Source organism: Artemia franciscana, chromosome 6 (assembly GCF_032884065.1).
Source record: "Artemia franciscana chromosome 6, ASM3288406v1, whole genome shotgun sequence".
Classification (NCBI taxonomy): domain Eukaryota; kingdom Metazoa; phylum Arthropoda; class Branchiopoda; order Anostraca; family Artemiidae; genus Artemia; species Artemia franciscana.
This window is the reverse complement of record NC_088868.1, coordinates 30569335-30589500: the sequence shown is the minus strand read 5'-3', so window position 1 is coordinate 30589500 and position 20166 is coordinate 30569335. Positions and strand designations below refer to the sequence as shown.

Below are 20166 nucleotides of genomic sequence, written 5' to 3'. Positions count from 1 at the left end.
TCATTTGTTACCTTAAAAACTTAAAAAAAGAGTTCATTCGATTGGAAATTGAAAGAGCTAGTGACCATTTTGATATTTGAAAGTGATAGAAGGACAACTACCCCGCTCCCACGCCCACCATTTCCCCAAACACATCTAATCAAAATTTTGAGATAGCCATTTTGTTCAACGTAATTGAATGTCAAGAAATTATGTGTTTGCGCATGACAACCCCCTAGAACCCTCAGAACAAGGTTGTAGTTATGTTCTGGGGGCATATAAGGGAAATGAATAAAGTGATCGTAAAAACTTCGGAAGGGGCTCATTGAAACGGTAATCAGAAGTTCAAGAGTCCTTTTTAAGATTCATAGTGATAAGAGGGTAGATGCCCCCCCCACACGTCGTATTTTCCAGATATGCACCTGACAGACGTTTTGAGATGGCCATTTGTTGTCAAAGAAACTTCGAAAACAGCTCATTCGATTGGAAATGGAAAGAGCCAGTGCCCTTTTTAATAGTCGAAAGTGATTGGAGGGCAACTAAGCCCCTTCCCACACCCATCATTCACCTAAACACATGCAATAAAAATTTTGAGATAGGCATTTTGTTCAACGTAATTGAAATGTCCGGATATTATGTCTTTGAGGATGACAACCCCGCACAGTCCTCAGAACAAGGATTGTATGTTATGCCCTGGTGGCATATAAGGTAAATATAGAAAAGGTGATCGTATAAACTTTGGAAGAGGCAAATTGGATTGGTAATCAGAAGTTCTAGAGCGCTTTTTAATATTCAGAGTGATTGGAGGGTGGATATCGCCCACCCCACACACATCTCGTATTTTCCGAAATTTACCTGATAGAAATTTTGAGATGGCCATTTGTTGTCGTAAAAACTTCAAAAAGAGCTCATTCACTTGGAAACTGAAAAAATCAGTGCCCTTTTTAATAGTCGAAAGGGATTGGAGGGCAACTAACACCCCTCCCATGCCCACCATTCCCCAAACTCATCCAATCAAAATTTTGAGATAGCTATTTTGTTCAACATAATTGAAAAACCGGAAACTATGTCCCCCCCCCACAGCCCTCAAGGCAAAGTAAGTTATGTCCTGAGGGCATATACAGTATATATGGAAAGGTTGATCGTATAAACTTGGGTGGGGCTCGTTGGATTGATAACCAGAAGTTCTAGTGCCCTTTTCAAGATTCAGAGTAATAGGAGGGTAGACATCCCCCCCCAAACCTCGTATTTTCCGAAACGCATCTGATAGAATTTTTGAGATGGCCATTTGTTGTCGTAGAAACTTCAAAAAAGGCTCATTCGATTGGACATTATTGAAGTTATATTCAATAATTGTAGATTGAAGTTATAGGAGGTCAACTAGCCCCCCTCCCACGCCCACCATTTCCAAAAAATTTAAGGATGACAACCCCCCAAAACCCTCAGGACAAGGTTTGTAGTTACGTCCTGGGGACATATAAGGGAAATATAGGAGGGGTGATCGTACAGACTTTGGAAGGGGCTCATTAGGCTGGTAATCAGAAGTTCTGGTGCCCTTTTTAAGATCCAAAGTGATCAAGGGTGGATACCCCCCCCCAACACCTCGTTTTTTCCCGAAATGCGTCTGATAGACATTTTGAGGTGGCCATTTGTTGTCGAAGAAACTTCAAAAACAGCTCATTCGATTGGAAATTGAAAGAGCCTATGCCCTGTTTTGTAGTCAGAAGTGATTGGAGGGCAACTAAGCCCCCTCCCACGCCCCATTCCCCCAAAAACATCCAATAAAAATTTAGAAATAGGCATTTTGTTCAACGTAATTGAAAAGTCTGGAAATTATGTCTTTGAGGATGACAACCACCCAGAGCCCTCAGGACGTGAGTTGTATGTTATGCCCTTGGGGCATATAAAGTAAACATAGAAACAGTGATCGTAAAAACTTTGAAGGGGGCACATTGGATCGGTAATAAAAAGTTCTAGTACCCTTTTTAATATCCAAAGTGATCGGAGGGTGGATACCCCCCCACACACACACACACCTCGTATTTTCCCGAAAAACATCTGATAGAAATTTTTTAAACAGCCATTTGTTGTGGTAGATACTTCAAAAACAGCTCATTCAATTGAAAATTGACAGGGTCAGTGCCCCTTTTTAATAGGCAAAAGTTATTGGAGGGCAACTAAACCCCTCCCACGTGCACCATTTCCCCAAAACATCCAATCAAATTTTTTGAGATAACCATTTGTTCAACTTAATTGAAAAAAAACGGAAATTAGGTCTTTAAGGATGAGAATTCCCCTCCCCCCACAGCCGTCAGGGCAAGGTAGGTTATGTCCTATGGGCACATAGGGTATATATGGAAAGGGTGATCGTATAAACTTCGGAAGGGGCTGGCTGGATTGGTAATCAGAAGTTCTAGTCCACCTTTTAATATTCAGAGCAATCGAAGGGTTGATGACCCCCCCCCCCCAAGCTTCGTATTTTTCCGAAATGCATCTGATAGAATTTTTGAGATGGCCATTTGTTGTCATAGAAACCTCGAAAAAGTCTCATTCGATTGGAAATTGAGGGGGCTGGTGCTCTTTTTGATATTCGAAACTGATCGGAGGGCAACTAATCCCCCTCCAACACTCACCATTTTCCCAAACGGATCCAATCAAAATTTTGGGATAGCCATTTTGTCCAACATAGTTGAAAGGTCCGGAAATTATGTCTTTGAGGATGAAAACCCCCTTAAGCCCTCAGTGCAAGGGTTGTAAGTTATGTCCCAGGGCATATAAGGTATATACAGAAAGCGCGATCGTATTAACCTCGGAAAGGGTTCATTAGATTGGTAATCAGAAGTTCTAGTGCCCTTTTTGAAATTCAGAGTGATCGGAGGGTGGATAAACTTTGCCCTTTTTATTAGTCAAAAGTGATTAGAGGGCAACAAGTCCCTATCGCTAACCAACTCCCAAAAAATCTAATCAAAATTTTGAGATAGGAAATTTGATCAGTGAAGGTGGATGGTCTTGAAAATATTGAAAATATGTCTTTTACAACCAAATTCTTTCTGAAGACCAGAACATAATTTGCATTTTACTGAAAAAAATGTTTGTGGATTGTCAGTTTAATACACATAAAATGATTATATATATATATATATATATATATATATATATATATATATATATATATATATATCCCTTAAAATTTTGATAATTTTTAATTTATTTAAGTTAACAAAATTAAACATTTTAAAATTATTTTGTTCATTTAAATCATACAATAAATAACTTAGTCAAACTCCTAACGAGCAAAAATTAACATGAGTAAGGCTGACAACCCCCCGGTCTTCTCAAGATCAGAACAGAATTTGCATTTTACTGAAAACAAAGAACATTTAAAATGTTTCCACTTTGTTTTTGGTTTGTTTAAAATTCTTTACTAGATATGTGAAGGGGAGGTCTCCCCCTTCCACTGCAATTACAGCGCGAATGTCTGGTGTCCTTTTTAAGAGTAACAAGAGATTGGGGATCAAGCAGCCCTTCTCTCAAGCCCATTCATTTTCCAAACATATCCAGTCAAAATTTGGAGACAGCCATTTTGTTAAGCTTAGTAGAACGGTCTAGCAACTATGTCCTTAGGTATATTAGGCATGTCAACCCCTCAAAATTGTGCAATTGGCCCATTATGTTTTAAAGCTAATTGCTGCTTTGAAATAAATCAAAAGGCATTGCGTTTCTGGTTCCCAATAAGACAACTCAGCAATATATCGAGAACAACTAAGGGCATTAAGTTGAAACTTTTGGGGATACTACTATTACTACTTATGCTCTTACAATGGTCTATCCAGGATATGCTCTATCCAGGTTGTCAAAGAGCATAGATAGAATCTTTTAGGAATGGTATTAAGTTTTATTTTTCAGGTCAACTTCAGAAGCTTTAAAATTAAACTAAAAAATACTATTTATGTCAGGATTGAAAATTGTTGAAAAAGTTTCTCCAACATACAAATAGTAACCCATAGTATGAATTATTATAGAAAAAAAAATGAAAAGATATACAATATTATTTTATCCATGAAAAGTACTATGTCAATAAAAAACGAACAGAAATCCATTTAAAAAACTCTTTCCACAAGACAAGTTTTTCAAAGACCTCCATTAAGCCAAGAATGAGCAAAAATAAAGTAAAATAATCTTCTAAGTGTAAAACTACCAAAAATCACTATCAATAAATAAATTAAACTCAAAACGAACAGAAATTACAATAAATAGCCAAGTCAAACTCAAAACGAACAAAAATTAACATGAGTAGGGTTGATAACCCCTATACCTTTTCAAGACCAGAACACAATTTGCGTTTACTGAAAACAAATTACGTTTGAGATGTTTTCACATTTGTTACTTTCATAAATGAAAAATTATCAAAACCTCAAGGAAGAAGTGTCATTATACGTCAATTAAACTGACAATTTATGGTCATTTGTTTTGTTTATTTTTAGTAAAGCACAAATTGTGTTCTGGTCTTGAGAAGGCACAGGGGCTATCAGTCCTACTAATGTTAATTTTTGCTTGTTTCGAATTGGACTCGGCCATTTATTGTAATTTCTGTTCGCTATGAGTTTCATTTATTTATTGATGGTGATTTGTGGCAGTTTTACATTTGGAAGATTATTTTACTTTTGTTTGCTTATTCTTGGCTTAATGGAGCTCTTTACTTTTCTTTGAAAAACTTGTCTGTTGGAAAAAGTTTTTAAAATTAATTACTTTTAAAAATAGCATATAGGGTCTCGGACAAATGCTACATTAGAGTTGACTGAAAAAATTAAAGCAGATATAAAGTCAAATACGTAATAATTCAAATATAAAAAGAGCAGAAATCACTGTCAACGACAAAATGAGATCCAAAACAAGCAGAAATTACAATGAATAATTAAGTATACCCTAATAAGAACAGAAATTACCACAAACAGGAGTAGGACTAACGGCCAGTAAGCCATCTAAAGTCCAGAGCATTTGTGTTTTACTGAATAAAAAACATATTTATTCTCCAAATTGGAGAGACTCCAGGAATGAATCTTAAGCTGTGAATCTGCTTTCAGTAGTTTTTTCAGTAAATTTGATTATTATTGTAATTTTCTTTTTTTCTTGTTTTTGAAGTTGATGCTTTGAAATTTTTAAAAATAAAAATTGTTTTCAGTTAAGCAGAATCACATTCTGGCCTTTAGAAGGCTTAGGGGATGTTAGTTGGACTCTTGTTGTTTTTCTATTATCTGTTTGTTTTAGGTTTGACTTGATTATTCATTGGAATTTCTGTTCTCGGGACTTTTTTCTCATTAATAATGATTTTCGTCTATTTTAAGTTAGTTATTATTTGAATTTTTTTAAATGTTTTTGGTTTGATAGGTTCTTTCCTTTTTTGAAGCACTTTTTTTTTAAATAGACTGTTTTTAGTTCATTCACAGCAAAAAAAGCAATGTTTTCCTACCTTCCAAAAAATGTGAGGCATGGATCAGGGAATCCCTTGGTTCCATACTCACTAACAACAATTCTGTTGGCCCCTATATCTTTCTTATATGCTTCACTTTTCAATGCCTTGTTCATGTAAGTAACTCTTCCACCTTTAATTGAAAACTTATGAATCACTGAAAGGCCATCAAAAAGATGGTTGAACCTTGTTTCACCAATTTGATAAATGCCACTGCCATTTCTTACTAAAGATCCTTCTAGCCATGCAGGAATTATTCCTAAAATATTTAAAAAAAACTTATGACGTGGTGAGAAACACAAAAAAATCTATAGAACATCCCCCAGAAAACCAATAGAACGTCCCTTGATATCTGACTTTGGGGGAAGGGAAGCTAATAAACCACAGAATTTTCCGTTTGGGAGCATATAGGAGACCAGGAGGGGGCGTGTGGTGACAATAACTGCAAAAGTAAAATGTATTTTCAACTACTATATATGCAGCTTTAACTCTTTCTTGTCAACAATCAAATTAGTAGAAAAACACCTTCTTAAAACAAGTTATTCTGGGGAGATTCATCATCTACTTATTTGAATAGTAAATAGTTTTAAAGGCCAGGGCCATCCTCAAAAGAGTCCTTGAAGAGCCTAAGCCCCCAGATAAAGGAGGCTTTTTTCGTCAACTGATCATAATCAATGGCAATAAGAAGCAATCTCACAGGTGATCATGGGATGTAAAATAGTAGAATTTAATCATTAATAAGTTAATAAGTTAATAATAATTGGCAACTTCTATCAAATATTGGAGGTTGATTGAAAACTAAGTCCCCCTGAAGTAAGATCAGAGGAGGTTATGAAAAGATTCACTTTTTGAAAATTCTTACTGCTACAAGTTGTTAATATGGAAAAACAGTATACTAGAGGCATTGGCACAGAGTCTAGTCAACCATATAAAGATATCTTTCAAACTTCAATATAATTTTCTTATTACTTGCTGACGCCCTATCAAGAAAATTACGGAAAATGCCTTTTATTAGTTACCCAACTAAATATGTAAAAGAACCCATGTAAAAATTTGTAAAAGAACCCAAAAAAGATGTAAAGAACCCAAAATGAAAATTTGAAACCCTGCACACCCAAGTGTTTGGTTTATGTTAAGTTTCTAAAAGTGATGTCACTAAAACATGTAACCGTTTAAAAGCCAAATCATACGACTAAATAATATTTCGCTTATGACAGGTTGAGTAATGGAGCCCAGTTTATTAAGAAAAAAGTTTCCTTACTACTTTATGCTAAAAAGTTAAATGAAAATAAAAATCATAGCGCTTACGCAACTTAGGAAAAAATAGATAATTAAACAGCAAAAAATTACAAGTCAAACAGTTTGTGGTAACAAACTGTAGTAACGGCTCAATAGTAACCAAAACTCTAAAAAACGGAATTTTGATACCAATAGTTACATCATCAGAATCACATTTTAATGCTGATTTTAAATATATAAGTTTAATCGACATTAGTCTTACCCATCAAAAGTTACGAGCCTGAGAAAATTTGCCTTATTTTAGAAAATAGGGGGAAACACTCCCTAAAAGTCACATAATCTTAACAAAAATCACACCATCAGATTCAGCGTATCAGAAAACCATACTGTAAAAGTTATAAGCTCATATCTAGAAAAATGTGGAATCTTGTATTTTTTGTCAGAAGACAGATCACGGATGTGGGTTTATTTTTTTTTTTTTGTTTCTTTTTTTCTTTTTCCCAGGGATGATCGTATCGACCCAGTGGTCCTAGAATGTTGCGAGAGGGCTCATTCTAACGGAAACTAAAAGTTCTAGTGGCCTTTCTAAGTGACCAAAAAAACTTGAGGGCACCTAGGCCCCCTCCCACGCACATTTTTTCCCCAAAGTCACCGGAAATTATTTTTGAAATAGCCAATCTGTTCAACTTAGTCAAAAACCTAATAACTATGTCTTTGGGGACGACTTAATCCCCCACAGTCCCCGGGGGAGGGGCTGCAAGTTACAAACTTTGACCATTGTTTACATATAGTAATGGTTATTATAAAGTGCACAGACGTTTTCAGGGGGACTTTTTCGCGTTAGGGTGAGAGTGGGTCGGGGTTCCGTGGGATGATTTTTCCATGGAGAAATTTATCATGAGGGAAGAGAATTTCCATGAACGGGGTGCAGGATTTTCTAGCATTATTAAAAAAAAACAATGAAAAAAAAATCACCTGGAAGTAATGAGTAGCATTAAAACTTAAAACGAACATAAAATATTACGTATATAAGGGGGTTCGTCTCCTTCACAATACCTTGCTCTTTACGCTAAAGTATTTTCAGTAATATCAACTATTTATTCTACGGCCTTTGTGATTCAGGGGTCATTCTTAAAGATTTGGGATAAAATTCAAGCTTTAGTGTAAAGAGCGAGGTATTGACGAGGGGGCAAACCCCCTCATATACATAATAAAAATACACAAATATACAAGTTCGTTACATAAGTTATTCGTAAGGTACGTATGTTTATTACTAACAAAAACGTTTGTGCAAAAAATTAAAAATTGTAGTTGCATTTTCAATTAACCACAAATTGGAGGGCAGCTAGGCCTCCTCTCCCACCCTTTTTTTTATCAAAATCATCCGATCAAAACTATGGGAAAGCCATTTAGCAAAAAAAAAATAATATGCAAATTTTGTTTTAATTATTCATGTGCGGTGAGCCAAAATCAAAACATGCATTAATTCAAAAACGTTCAGAAATTAAATAAACATTAAATATAAAAATTAAATAAACATCGACATTTTTAAAATTTCAATACGTGCTTCCAATCATTATACTAGAGAAATGCCTAATGTACTGCCCAATTCTGTAATATCTGCCAGGGATCATATTGCTCTATCCAAGCTGATACAGTACCTGATCTCAGTCACCTTTATTTCCCAAATAGATATACCAAAACATCTGAAGGCCACCATTCTAAGAGAAATAGCTGTACACTATTTTTCTAAATCTGTTGTTGAAGAAACAGATAGTGAGGTTATTAGGAAAGGCGGTGGTGTAGCAATTTTTATAGATAGTAATATTATCCATTTCCCTTTGCCTATAGTTTGCTACGATTTTGAAATAGATGTGATTGGAGTATCTGTCAACTTAAATAATGGTAAATATGTAAAAATCAAATCCTTTTATAACCCACGAGGTGAAACAGATATCCTTGATATTCTTGAGACAGAAACAGTCGGAGGAAAAACTCTTATACTTGGTGATTTTAATACTCACGGTCCATTATGGGAAGTAACTACCTATGAAAATAAGGCTGGAAAAAGTATAGAACAACTTCTGATAAATGATACTAATCTCTCTTTGTTTACTCCTTATAACTTCCAGACCAGATGTGATTCTCGTAATAATAGTTTGTCCACAATTGATCTCCAGATTGGTGCCACATATCTTTATGCAATGATTAATATTACAAAGGTCCCTCAACTGCAAACAGATCATATAGCCATTCTTAGTTCATTAAGCAACACACAAGTTATGTCCACAAATCCCAAGCCAAAGTATAATACCAAAAAAGCAAACTGGCCACTTTTCCAATATATACTTGTATCTTTTGATTACTCAGAGGTATATAACCTACTAGATATATATAAAAAAGTTGAGAAATTATCATCATGGTTAGTTGCTGCTGCTGATGCTGCCATTCCGAGATATTGTAATAAGAAAAAGTTAAATCTTAAGAGGCTGCCTAAACATGGTGGGATGATGACTGTGAATTAGCAAAACAAACTAGAAAAAAAAAGAAACATCCCTCACCTACCACACATCTTGAGTATAAACATGCAATAGCAAAGCTCAAGAGAATATGCAGAAAGTCCGAAAAGATAGCACAGAATAGGTTTTGCTCCCAGATTGACTCCCAAACAGCCTTAACAAAAGTCCACAATTATATCAGCCAACTGAATGGTTACAATAAACCTATTGATGATAGGAAATATGATATATGTGTTAATAACAGATATATTCTTAGTGACAAAGAGAAAACTGAGCTGTTTGCAAAGCATTATAAAAAAGACATCGTAAGACAGTCCTGAAGACGACCTCCCTTTTGTGTTCTGCCAAAATCCTGCTCACATAAACTTTCTCTTGAAAAACCCTTCCTGTTTGAAGAGATGAAGCAAGCCATCAGCCTTAGCAATTCAAAATCAACTCCTGGACACGATGATATCCATATAAATTGGATTACAAAAATGCCAGGTTTATTTAAATATGCACTTTTGCACATTTACAATCATATATGGGCCAATCACAAAATTCCTAGATCCTGGAAAATAGCTATAGTCAATCCCATTCTTAAGCTTGGCCAGCCTTCAAACAATATTAAATCCTACAGGCTAATTTCAATGTTAACAACACTAGGAAAAATCCTGGAACGACTGATTAAATAGGGTTGAATGGTTTGTAGGAGTTAACAACCTCTACCCCCCTGAACAAACAGGATTCAAAAAAGGGTACTGCTCACTGGACAATGTTGCTTGCCTTGAAAATGATGTATCCAACTCATTTAACCAAAGGCATTCAACCATCGCCATACTTTTTGATTGGGCTGATGCCTATGGTAATGTCATTCACCAAAAATTGCTGGAGGTATTAATGAATCTTGACTTTCCTATTGGCATTGTTAACCTGATCTATGATTTTCTAAATAATAGAACATTTGTTGTCCAAATTGGTAATTGTAGGAGCCACAATCACCCTATTAAAGAAGACTTGCCCCAGGGAGCCATCCTTAGTCCTCTACTGTTTAATCTATATATATATCTGAGTTTCAATTAAAACATATATCATTTGGGCTCTATGCAGATGACCTAGTAATCTGGAAATCAGGCAGAAACGTCACTGATTTAGTCAGAGATCTTCAACAAGATATCCACATAATCTCTTGCTTCTCAGATGCATTAGGTATGTCTATCTCCACTTCCAAAACCAAAGCAATCCTATTTACTAGACAGAGACATTCAACCATGCCAAATATAGTTGTGAATAACTCTACTATAAACTATGAATCTTCAGTGAAGTTATTGGGAATTGTTTTTTATTCCAAACTAAGATGGCATGATCACATCAAATCACTCAAGAAGAATATAATCCAGAAACTGACCCTACTTAAACGACTCGCCAATTCGAAATGGGGTTCGTCACCTAAAACAATGATAGATTTTTATAAAGTTTATATAAGGGCAAAAATGGAATATGGTATTCAATTTTTTGCTAATAGCTCGCCACAGATTTTTAGCATGTTGGAGTCATTGCAAAATTCTGCAATCCGTATTGCTATGGGATTTCATAAGCATACTCCAATAATTAAAATGAGAAACATGTCGGGGATCACCTCTTTGGAAGAAAGAGCTTTGCTTCAGAGAAGAATATATTTCACCACAATACAAGCATATGGTAATCAACATTATGTATACCAGAAATTCTTTCATAACACACCCTCTATGATTTCGGTATCATCTTCCTGGAATCTTTTTGTAAAGGAGTTTCCAGAGTGGTCTTCTCAGTGGATGGATACTTCTCCCTTTGTGGATTCCCCACCATGGGAGATGGCCCATATTGAGTGTCCCATGAGTATGCTAAAAAAGAATAAATCCTGCTATTCAGCCAAGGAAGTAGAGATAATTTTTAAAATTATGTGAATACACATTTTCCTAATTATATGCATGTTTACACTGATGGTACTGTTAAAGATTCTAAAGCTGGGGCAGCTGCCTGTATCCCTGATCTAAACCTGAATATTTTTGCCCCCCTTCCAATTAATTCATCAGTACTTTCGGCTGAATTATTTGCAGTTCGACTTGCATTAGATGTTTTAAGTGAACTTGGGACCTCTTCAAGAAATGTCTTGTTCCTGTCATATTCCCTTTCGTCAATTCATCTTCTCAACAAGATAAATTATCAAGCTGATGATTATGACCTGAAAAATATACTCCAAAAGATTGGATATCTGTTCTCGATGGGATGTGGTATTTCATTCCTTCACATTCCTAGTCATAAAGAAATCAAATATAATGAAATGGCAGATAATTTGCCAAATAAGGCTGCTGAGATCCCTCCGGCAAGAAATTTGAGAACAAAGAATTACAGAGATGTTGTTAGAGCTAAAACAAATATTACTTTCCAGCGATTTTTGTACCCTCCTTTCAAGTCTAAGGATTTTAATATGATCTACTATAAGTTAAAAACTGGAACGATTTTACTTAACGCTGACCTTTTTAAATGGGGAATCCACCACACCCCACTATGTAGAAAATGCTGTCAGACGGTGGAAACAGACGCTCAACATGTGCTATTTGATTGCGTTCCAGGAAATAATGATTCCAGAAGGAATTACTGCCATCAATTAAAGATCCCCTTAACTTTTGATGCTCTCATCAATTGCTCCCTATCACATGAATTAGAAGCTATTATTTACAGGTTGATGATATCAATCCTGAAAAGACGCCATTATTACTAGCAGCACGTTGCTCGTTGTCAACCGGCGGATTTTTTTTTTCTAGGAATATTGCCAGAAGCTTTCAATGATCAGTGGAGTTTTTCCTGTAATGTCTAAGAGGTGAGTGGACACCATACTGATCCACAGACCTCATAAATATAAGAAGAAGAAGAAGAAAAAACTGAAGAACAACATCAAACTTAAAATGAACAAAAATTACTCTGTATATGAAAGAGGTTGTCCCCTCCGTAACGCCTCACTCTTTTTTTCATGCTCCCTAAAGTTTTGTTTATTGTTTTAGAAAGTAGAGTGTTGACAGAGTCAAATTTTAGCATAAAGAGCAAGGCGTTGCAGAGGGGACAACCTCTTTTATATACTGGTACTTTTCAATTTCTTGTTTTTTAAAACTTCGCAATTCGTCACTCTCACAGCAAAAGATTGTGTCTGCCGTTTTAAACTTCTGAAGCGATTATGAAAAACAATTTAATATAAGGTTTGCAAAAGAAGCAACAAAAAGGCAATTTATAACAGGAAAATCAAAGAATGATTTAAAATACATTGAGCTTTTGATTCTATTTCCAACATCAGGTTGGCCAATGGTTTTTGGTATTTACCTAGAAATTTTTAAAATATTGAATACAATTTTTTGGTGTGACAACGACAAAATATCTGGGGAGAAGTTTTAGGCTTTTCCCCTACTAAATACATTTGACTATTATTTGACTAAACAGGCCCAAATTATTTTTTCAAGGATTATCTATCACTAACAACCTGAAAATAGTCATTTTTATACAATTTTAATTAAAAATAATCAAAATAATATCTTTATGTAACTAGCATTACAATTTATTAAATTTTATTGGTTTACAGAACAGCCATAAGAATGTGAACTTGTTCCTGATTGATGGATTACTTTCATCTTATTAGTCATAGACTATTTTACATTTTTATGGTAAGCATTTTACATTACAAAATGGCAATATACTACAACTAGTATGGTAATTTTATAATTTCTAAGTGGCAAAGGTTGCAAATTTAAACATAAAACTAGTTAGTATGTAAACCAGTTTCTGATTGATAATTCCCTATTGCTCTTCTTGTTTCTGGTGTTTTTAAGTCTTTGATTTTATTAGCCTTAGTTAGTTCCTGGATCAAATGCATAAAATTTTAATGTTATGTACCTTAAACGGTAAAAGGATTTTTGGCTCAAAAGCGTTTGTTAAGATAATTACAAAATTTTGGTGATTGTTTCGTTCTAAGAAATCTGGGTATTTATTTGTAAAATTCAAGTCAAACATTCTTTTGCTCAAATCATGCAATCCAGACCAGGGCTTCTTAAACTATGGGTCGCGACCCCATTTGGGGTCGCCTAGCAAAATTATGGGGTCGCGAATGATAAAAATACAATTTAACAAAAAATGTTTTTTAACTTCTAAAATTATTGTTAAAAAAAATAACAATCATCGTAGATATTATAAAATCTTCTGGTTCGGAAAGACTATTTATACCAGCATTTCTATTCCGATCATTACAATATCTTGTATAAATTTACTATGAATCAGGAGATGCTATAGAAAATTAAAAAAATGTAGATTTATTTTTGTCAATCTCTTAAAACCAAAATAATCCTGATAAATATTATCAACAAAATTTCTAAGCGTTATTTCGAAGAAACTATATAAACATTTCATGTTATATTCATTTAGCCATTGTATGATTGTGAACGAAGTGCATTTTATTCCAAGTCAGTTTAACCCTTTCGCGACCGACGGGGCTCTACAGTCCCGGCATGTAAAAATCCTTTGGGCGCTTCTTAATTGATTGATAGCACCAGAATTGAACGATGTGCTTCAGGATGCTGTTAAGGTCATAAATTTTATTAAGAGCTATGCCCTTAACAGTCGCTTATTTTCAAATCTCTGTAAGGATACGGATTCCAACTACACAACTTTGTTATTGCGTGCAGAAGTAAGATGGTTGTCAAGAGGTCAAAGTTTAAAAAGATTATTGTTATTAAAGGACGAGATCGAAATAGTTTTAACTGAACAAAAATGTGAATTTGCTGCTTTTTTTTAATGACTTGTGGCTATCCAAGCTATGTTATTTGTCAGATATTTCTGCGAAGTTAAACGATCTTAACTTGTCTCTTCAAGGAAAAAATTGCGATATATTTACTTCAGACGATAAAATTGAAATTTTATTAAAAAGATCAGCATTTGGAAAAGTAGGGTCGAAAAAAAATTCGTTCGAAATGTTTTCCAGTGTCGACAATTTTGTAATTGAGAAAATTCATCGTATTGCAAAAACTATTGTAGATTCAAATTCAAATTCATTCAAATTCATTTTATTTAAAAAACATTCGACGGACAGAGCCGATTATTAGTTTTTATTGTCATACACACACAAAAATTCGTCGACAAGTCAAAATTAACATTCACAAAATTAATAATATATACAATTAACAATAATAATTGTCACATACACACGAAAATAAGTCAACAAATATACACAAAATTATAATAATACAATTAACAACAATAATCCGGATTAAAAAGTCGATCCAGCATTAAACAACTTAACAAACGAGGGCACAAAACTAAGCTCATAACGAGCATGTGACACAGTCACAGGTTGAAGTTTTGGTACAGGCTCTGCAACGGCCCTGAGTGGCCTTACCCGTGCAGGTTGATGTTGGGGAGGAAGGATATTTCGGTGTATAGGGCTGGACAAAATTTTATTACCAAAGGATAGGGCTAGTTTTAAACGACGAGATTGAAGGGTTTGAAGTTGAAACTGATTAAGGAGGGATATGTACGGTATTTTTGGGGCTTTTGAGATTACTAGGAGGGCACGGTATTGCACCCTCTCAACCCGGTCCGACTGTTCCCTAGTTAGCCCGAAATGCCATACAGGGCAACAGTATTCAAGTGTGGAACGTATAAAAGAGAAATAGATGCGTAGGAGGTGTGGTGCAGGGATTCCATGGCGAGCCAACAACTTTAGAGACCTGATAGCCAAATTAGCTTTTTTTAACATGCCATCAACATGTTTATTCCACTTCAGATCTGAAGTGATATGAACGCCGAGCAGTTTAATTTCGGTCACGTGACTGGCGCTGGGAATAGGTGGATTAAAAACTGGCGCAGATTTTAAAAAAGAAAATGTTAAAATTACAGATTTATCAAAGTTGACAGTCATTTTGTCCACCTTTGCCTCTTGACATATATCTTTCATTAATGAACCTGCTCTGCTTGGTAGGTTTTTCCGACAACATTCAATGAGCGACAGATCGTCGACATACTTCCAGCGATCGTCCAGTGTTGTTGCCAAATCATTTATTATGACAAGAAACAAAAGTGGTCCCAAGAGGGTACCTTGGGGAACTCCACAAAAAATGGGCAGTGGGTCGGAGTAGGTGGACTTATATTTTGTCCGTTGACATCTACCAGAAAGAAAACTAGCAATTAAACGTACAAGGAATGAATCTACACCTAGTCCAAGAAGTTTTTTTTACAAGAATTTTGTGGCAAATTAAATCAAAAGCTTTTCTTAGATCTATTGCAATAAGATTAATCCAAGAATCTGGTTCATCGAGTTTTTGCAAAATACTGTCAATTATACTTACTAAGTAATGAGATGTAGATGTGTTTGGCATATTTCCAAACTGCCTTGGATCAATTTTGTCCAGAATACGGTCTTTCAGCCATGCTGCAACAAAACTTTCATACACTTTGCTAAAAATGGGTGTCATAGTGATCGGTCGGACACCCGAAAAATCATTGGGCGCATCTTTTTTTGGTATTGGTGTAATGAACCCATTTTTCCAAATTGATGGATACTCACCTGTTTTTGTCACCTGATTAAAAAGGAGTGTTAGGGGGCCACTAAGATAATCTGGAAATGCTTTGATGAGATCAATGGGAATATCTACAGGGGTAATGCTTGTTCTTTTAAGCCTTTTTAATTTGAAAAACACCTGGGACTCTGATATCAAAGGGAAACCAAAAGACTCAGGAGGAGGGGTGGGTATTCCCACGCTCAGCAAAGGCGGGAGGGATTGCACAATGTTACCCAGATGTTTATTAAGGGAGTTGGCTGTTACGACGTCATCTTCATCAATGCCAAAATCGACTCCTTTTTCCACCTTGCCCGTCATCCTTTTGATTCGGTTGTACCACTGGCTTGGTTTGGACTCGAACAGATGATTAACTTTACGTTCTACATATTTGTTCGCGTGTTTTCGAGTGACTTTTCTTAGTTTGTTTTTCAACCTGTTGGCTTGTTGGGTATTACCATGACGGAAAAGCCATCTCTTTTCCATTACCATTTTCTTAACTTCTTGTGTAATATATGGTCGATCTGACGAGAAACGTTTTGTTGACTTCTCAGGAAAACAGGCCTTGTAATTATGAAGCAAAGCTTCTTGGAAAATAGTAGCTTTTTCGTTGCTACTTTTAGCATCTTGGAATTTTTCCCATTTCTCGCAGCTTAACCATTGGCCAAAAGTCAGAAGTCCCTCACTTGTGATTGGTCGACTGATAGTTACAGTTGTAGTGTAATCGATTTTAATGGAACAGGTGGGGTTAAGTTCAAGAGAAAAGTGGTAACTTCCTCCAATTGGAGCCCCGGTCGTAGGTATGTTGTAAAATTCGTGCATATTTGTGGAAATTCGGTCAAGGGAGGTGCCACCTTTGGTTGTGGGAAAATTGAAGAGCTGCTTCAGGCCAATTCCGGCGTCCAGGTGATGGAGCTTTAATTCATTGGCATCGCCCATCATGAAAATTCCGCATGATGGGTATTTGCCCAAAACAAAATCCGAACTGAGTTGTAGCTTTTCTACGAATGCTTGGCGGTATTCACTCGTCTGACCCGGCGAGTAATAATACACGCAGAGAGCAATACCAGTGAATTTCCGGGGGAGACGTCGTGGTTTTAGAATGACCCACATTATTTCGTCGTACTCAGTTAAAAAAGGGACATCAAGTCTAGCTGCTTTAAAAATTTCATGGGCATAAATAAGAACTCCGCCACCTTTTTTCCCCAGTGGATGGTCATCAGGTCGTATTTTTATAAACTCATCAAAACCACCTATTTTCAGGAGTTCTGGGTTTTGTCGATGAACTTCAGAAACCATTAGGACAGATGCCTTTGTTGCCTGAGCTAGACTTTCTAACTCAGCCACTTTATCAAAATTTAAACTTTCAGCATTTGCGTAAATAAACCTAGGGAAGGAAAAAACATCAGAATTATAATACTTTACCTTAGTGGTGTTTGATGTTCTTGTTGTAGGTCTTTGTAAGAATATGTTATTTCCCTGGTGGGTGAGGCTGTCATCAGGATTACCCATACCAACCAGGGGCTCAAATTTATTCAGTACTGGAATTTCGGCTGAAACGAAAGAAATTGTGTCGTCGCCATTGGGGGCTGTGAGGGTGGACAGGAGGGGGGAGGTACGGGGATTTGAAACACTGTCGGGGGGCTCGGGGACGTTATCTTTTGTGGGGGGTAGAAAAGTTGATGCTGCTGAGGTAGCGGATCCGGGAAAAACATTCCGACCGACCGAGAAGGCGCAACACACGCTTGGTTGGGGGTATGTTGATGTACGGGAGGGATTGTTGGTAAGGGGGGCCACGGAGGTCCGCAAAAGGTGTAATCGCGATGTTTTTGAATTCGTAACCCCCGTCCAATTAAGTTTTTTGATGCCGGGTTCGGATCCAGAAAAGTATTTTCCTGTCGATTGGTGTGACTGGAGCTACGTCTTTTTGATGTACCGCAACACGCATGCGCGAAAACACATTCTTTTTCCGTACATGATAAAACACAACATAAATCAACGTGGTCAAAATTACACTCATTATTACTGCAAGTTTTCGAAATAAAGCGTGGACATATATGTAAAAAACGACACTTTTTTCTGTGCTTACAGAAACCACTTTCATTAAAATACCGACATATCTTGTTAAATTTGGGAGCCTCTTTCACAAAAAACCTGCATATAATATTACATCCTTTACTGGTTAAGGGCTTGCGCTTAACTTTTTGTTGCACTATTTTCTCGAAAACAATTAACGGTTCATCTTCAGTCGGTTGAATGTTACGAAACTTATTCTCGTCAGTTAACCTTACGTCAGCTAATTTAACACTTTCCTGAATCTCGTTATCGAGGGTCATTCTCACACTGCATGCACTTTTTACGTCACTTAATGAGTTACAAATCTGATTGCTCGGGCCTTGTATAGAATTATTCATTTCAGAGCTAAAGGGAGACGAGCGTAATTTCACGGGTGGCATGGGTGAAAGGATTCCCAACTGATTTAACTGCATCATTAGGGTGTCAATAGTTGTTGTTTTTTCGTCAGTTAAGTTCTGAAGGTTACGTAAATCAGATTGGAGTGATTCGTGGGCATTTCTTAAGGGTAATAGTTCATTTTGAATAGCTGAGAGTTGATTCTCAAGAACGGAACATCTGTTAGTTAAAGCTGAGACTTCATTAACGTATTCAGAACAATTCGTGCATGGAGTTTTATCCTCACTGCTGGGCCTAGTTACTGTCTTAGTTTTGGGATTAGAATTCCTTGGTGTGACTATGGGTGTATTTTTGCCAAAGGATCTAGGTCTAGGGCACGCTTGTGGCGTAACTTTGCAAGGAATTTTCATACCGCTAGTAAATGAAGGTGAAGTGGGGAAGTCACAATTTAAGCACAACCATACCAGTAGTTTTTCTCTTGCTCCAAGCGTGATCCTTGCACACTTAGGATGCCACCATTGACTGCATTTGGTGCACTGAACTGTCCCACTAGTTGCTGGGTTTCTACACTCAGGGCAGTAATATTTAGTCATAGCTAACTTGGAAAAAACTAGGTGCTGTGTACTAGGCTGATTAGGAGGAGGACTACCTCGAACCCGACCAACTCGTCTTCACCCGGGGTAAAAACCACAGAAATTCTCTACCTGCTGTGCGGAGATTCAATATCCAAAATAATCCTCAAGTTCATATTTTTAAAACGAAAATCATAGATTAGATACACAAATGTCAAACAACGCCACTGCGTGTAAATAAAATTGAAAATATAATTTTGACAGCACCTCCCCTTGACTGAATTTTGGATAAGAACTAGAACTGAATTTCCCACAATCGCCAATATGGCGTTAAATGTACTTCTGCCATTCAACACCACATATTTATGTGAAGTTACTTTCTCAGCTTTAACTCACATTAAATCCCAATATCGTTCAGCGATAAAAAATGTCGAAGAGATCTTACGTCCAGCAGTTTCAAACATTACACCAAGATTTGATTTGTTATGCAATATAAAACAGGCATATCCATCTCATTAAATTTTTAGCGTAAACTTTAATTTAATATTTACCATGCAACTACTTGAATAAATTCGAGAGAATTAAGACGATCAGAATCCACTTTTGTCTTTGAAACTATAATAAAAACATAACATTTTGAGCAAATTTCAACTTTAGATTTTTATATGTTTCAAAACGAATTCTAAATTTATACATTTTCATATGCATATGTATATTGTTACCTAATAAATATATCATCAAACACTATTTATTTATTTTTCTTTTATATTTGTTTGGGTCGTTAAGAAACTCGCAACCATAAATGGGGTCGGGATTTACAAAAGTTTAAGCAGCCCTGATCTGGACGACTATTCCTACCTTTTATGACGCCATCTATTGGGGCTGCCGTTTCAACATCTAAAGTGCGAGTCCATGGATATGACATTTTTGCCTTCCGTAGTTGAGTGATTGATCTTACCATTTGCAAACCAGGAGTGTATAACTTCAGTTTGAATTGCAAACTGTCAAAATTAGTCTAGGTAACACCAGGATGAATACTTTGAACATAGATAGCAACACAGAAGCTTAGATTGTTGTACAGTGTTGATATATACTGATATCTCCCCTTAGAAAAGATTTGCGAAAAATCTGCGTAAATGCAGGCAGTCATGACCCTGACTTTAATATCACCCAAGCCTTTATTGAAAATCTCTCTGCGTACTGGGGCTGGGATGATGACTAAAAATTGTTAATCTTTTTGGTTTTTGAACCCTCTTTAAAGTTCTGGGTGATTAATTCTTAGCCAGAAAATATAACGAACTTCCTCCTTTTCATATCAATTCGCATTTGTAGCGAAATTTTCAAAATGCCGACATGCAAGCCGAAAGCAAGTCATTAGACATCCATCATTGAAACTGGTAGTTTTAGAGAAAGGAAAA

The 20166-nt window shown here is 36.1% G+C and overlaps 1 protein-coding gene across 1 annotated transcript in view; it reads right to left on the bottom strand.

Annotated features, from left to right (window-relative positions):
* The window catches only part of LOC136028304 (carotenoid isomerooxygenase-like), a gene marked incomplete in the record, with an annotated part of 53708 nt that extends 33860 nt beyond the window's left edge, over positions 1 to 19848 (bottom strand). Inside the window, 2 exon segments of the mRNA XM_065706065.1 lie at positions 5450 to 5708; positions 19607 to 19848. Coding sequence (XP_065562137.1) covers positions 5450 to 5708; positions 19607 to 19709 — 362 coding nt within the window.
* Positions 19849 to 20166: the final 318 nt, after the last annotated feature.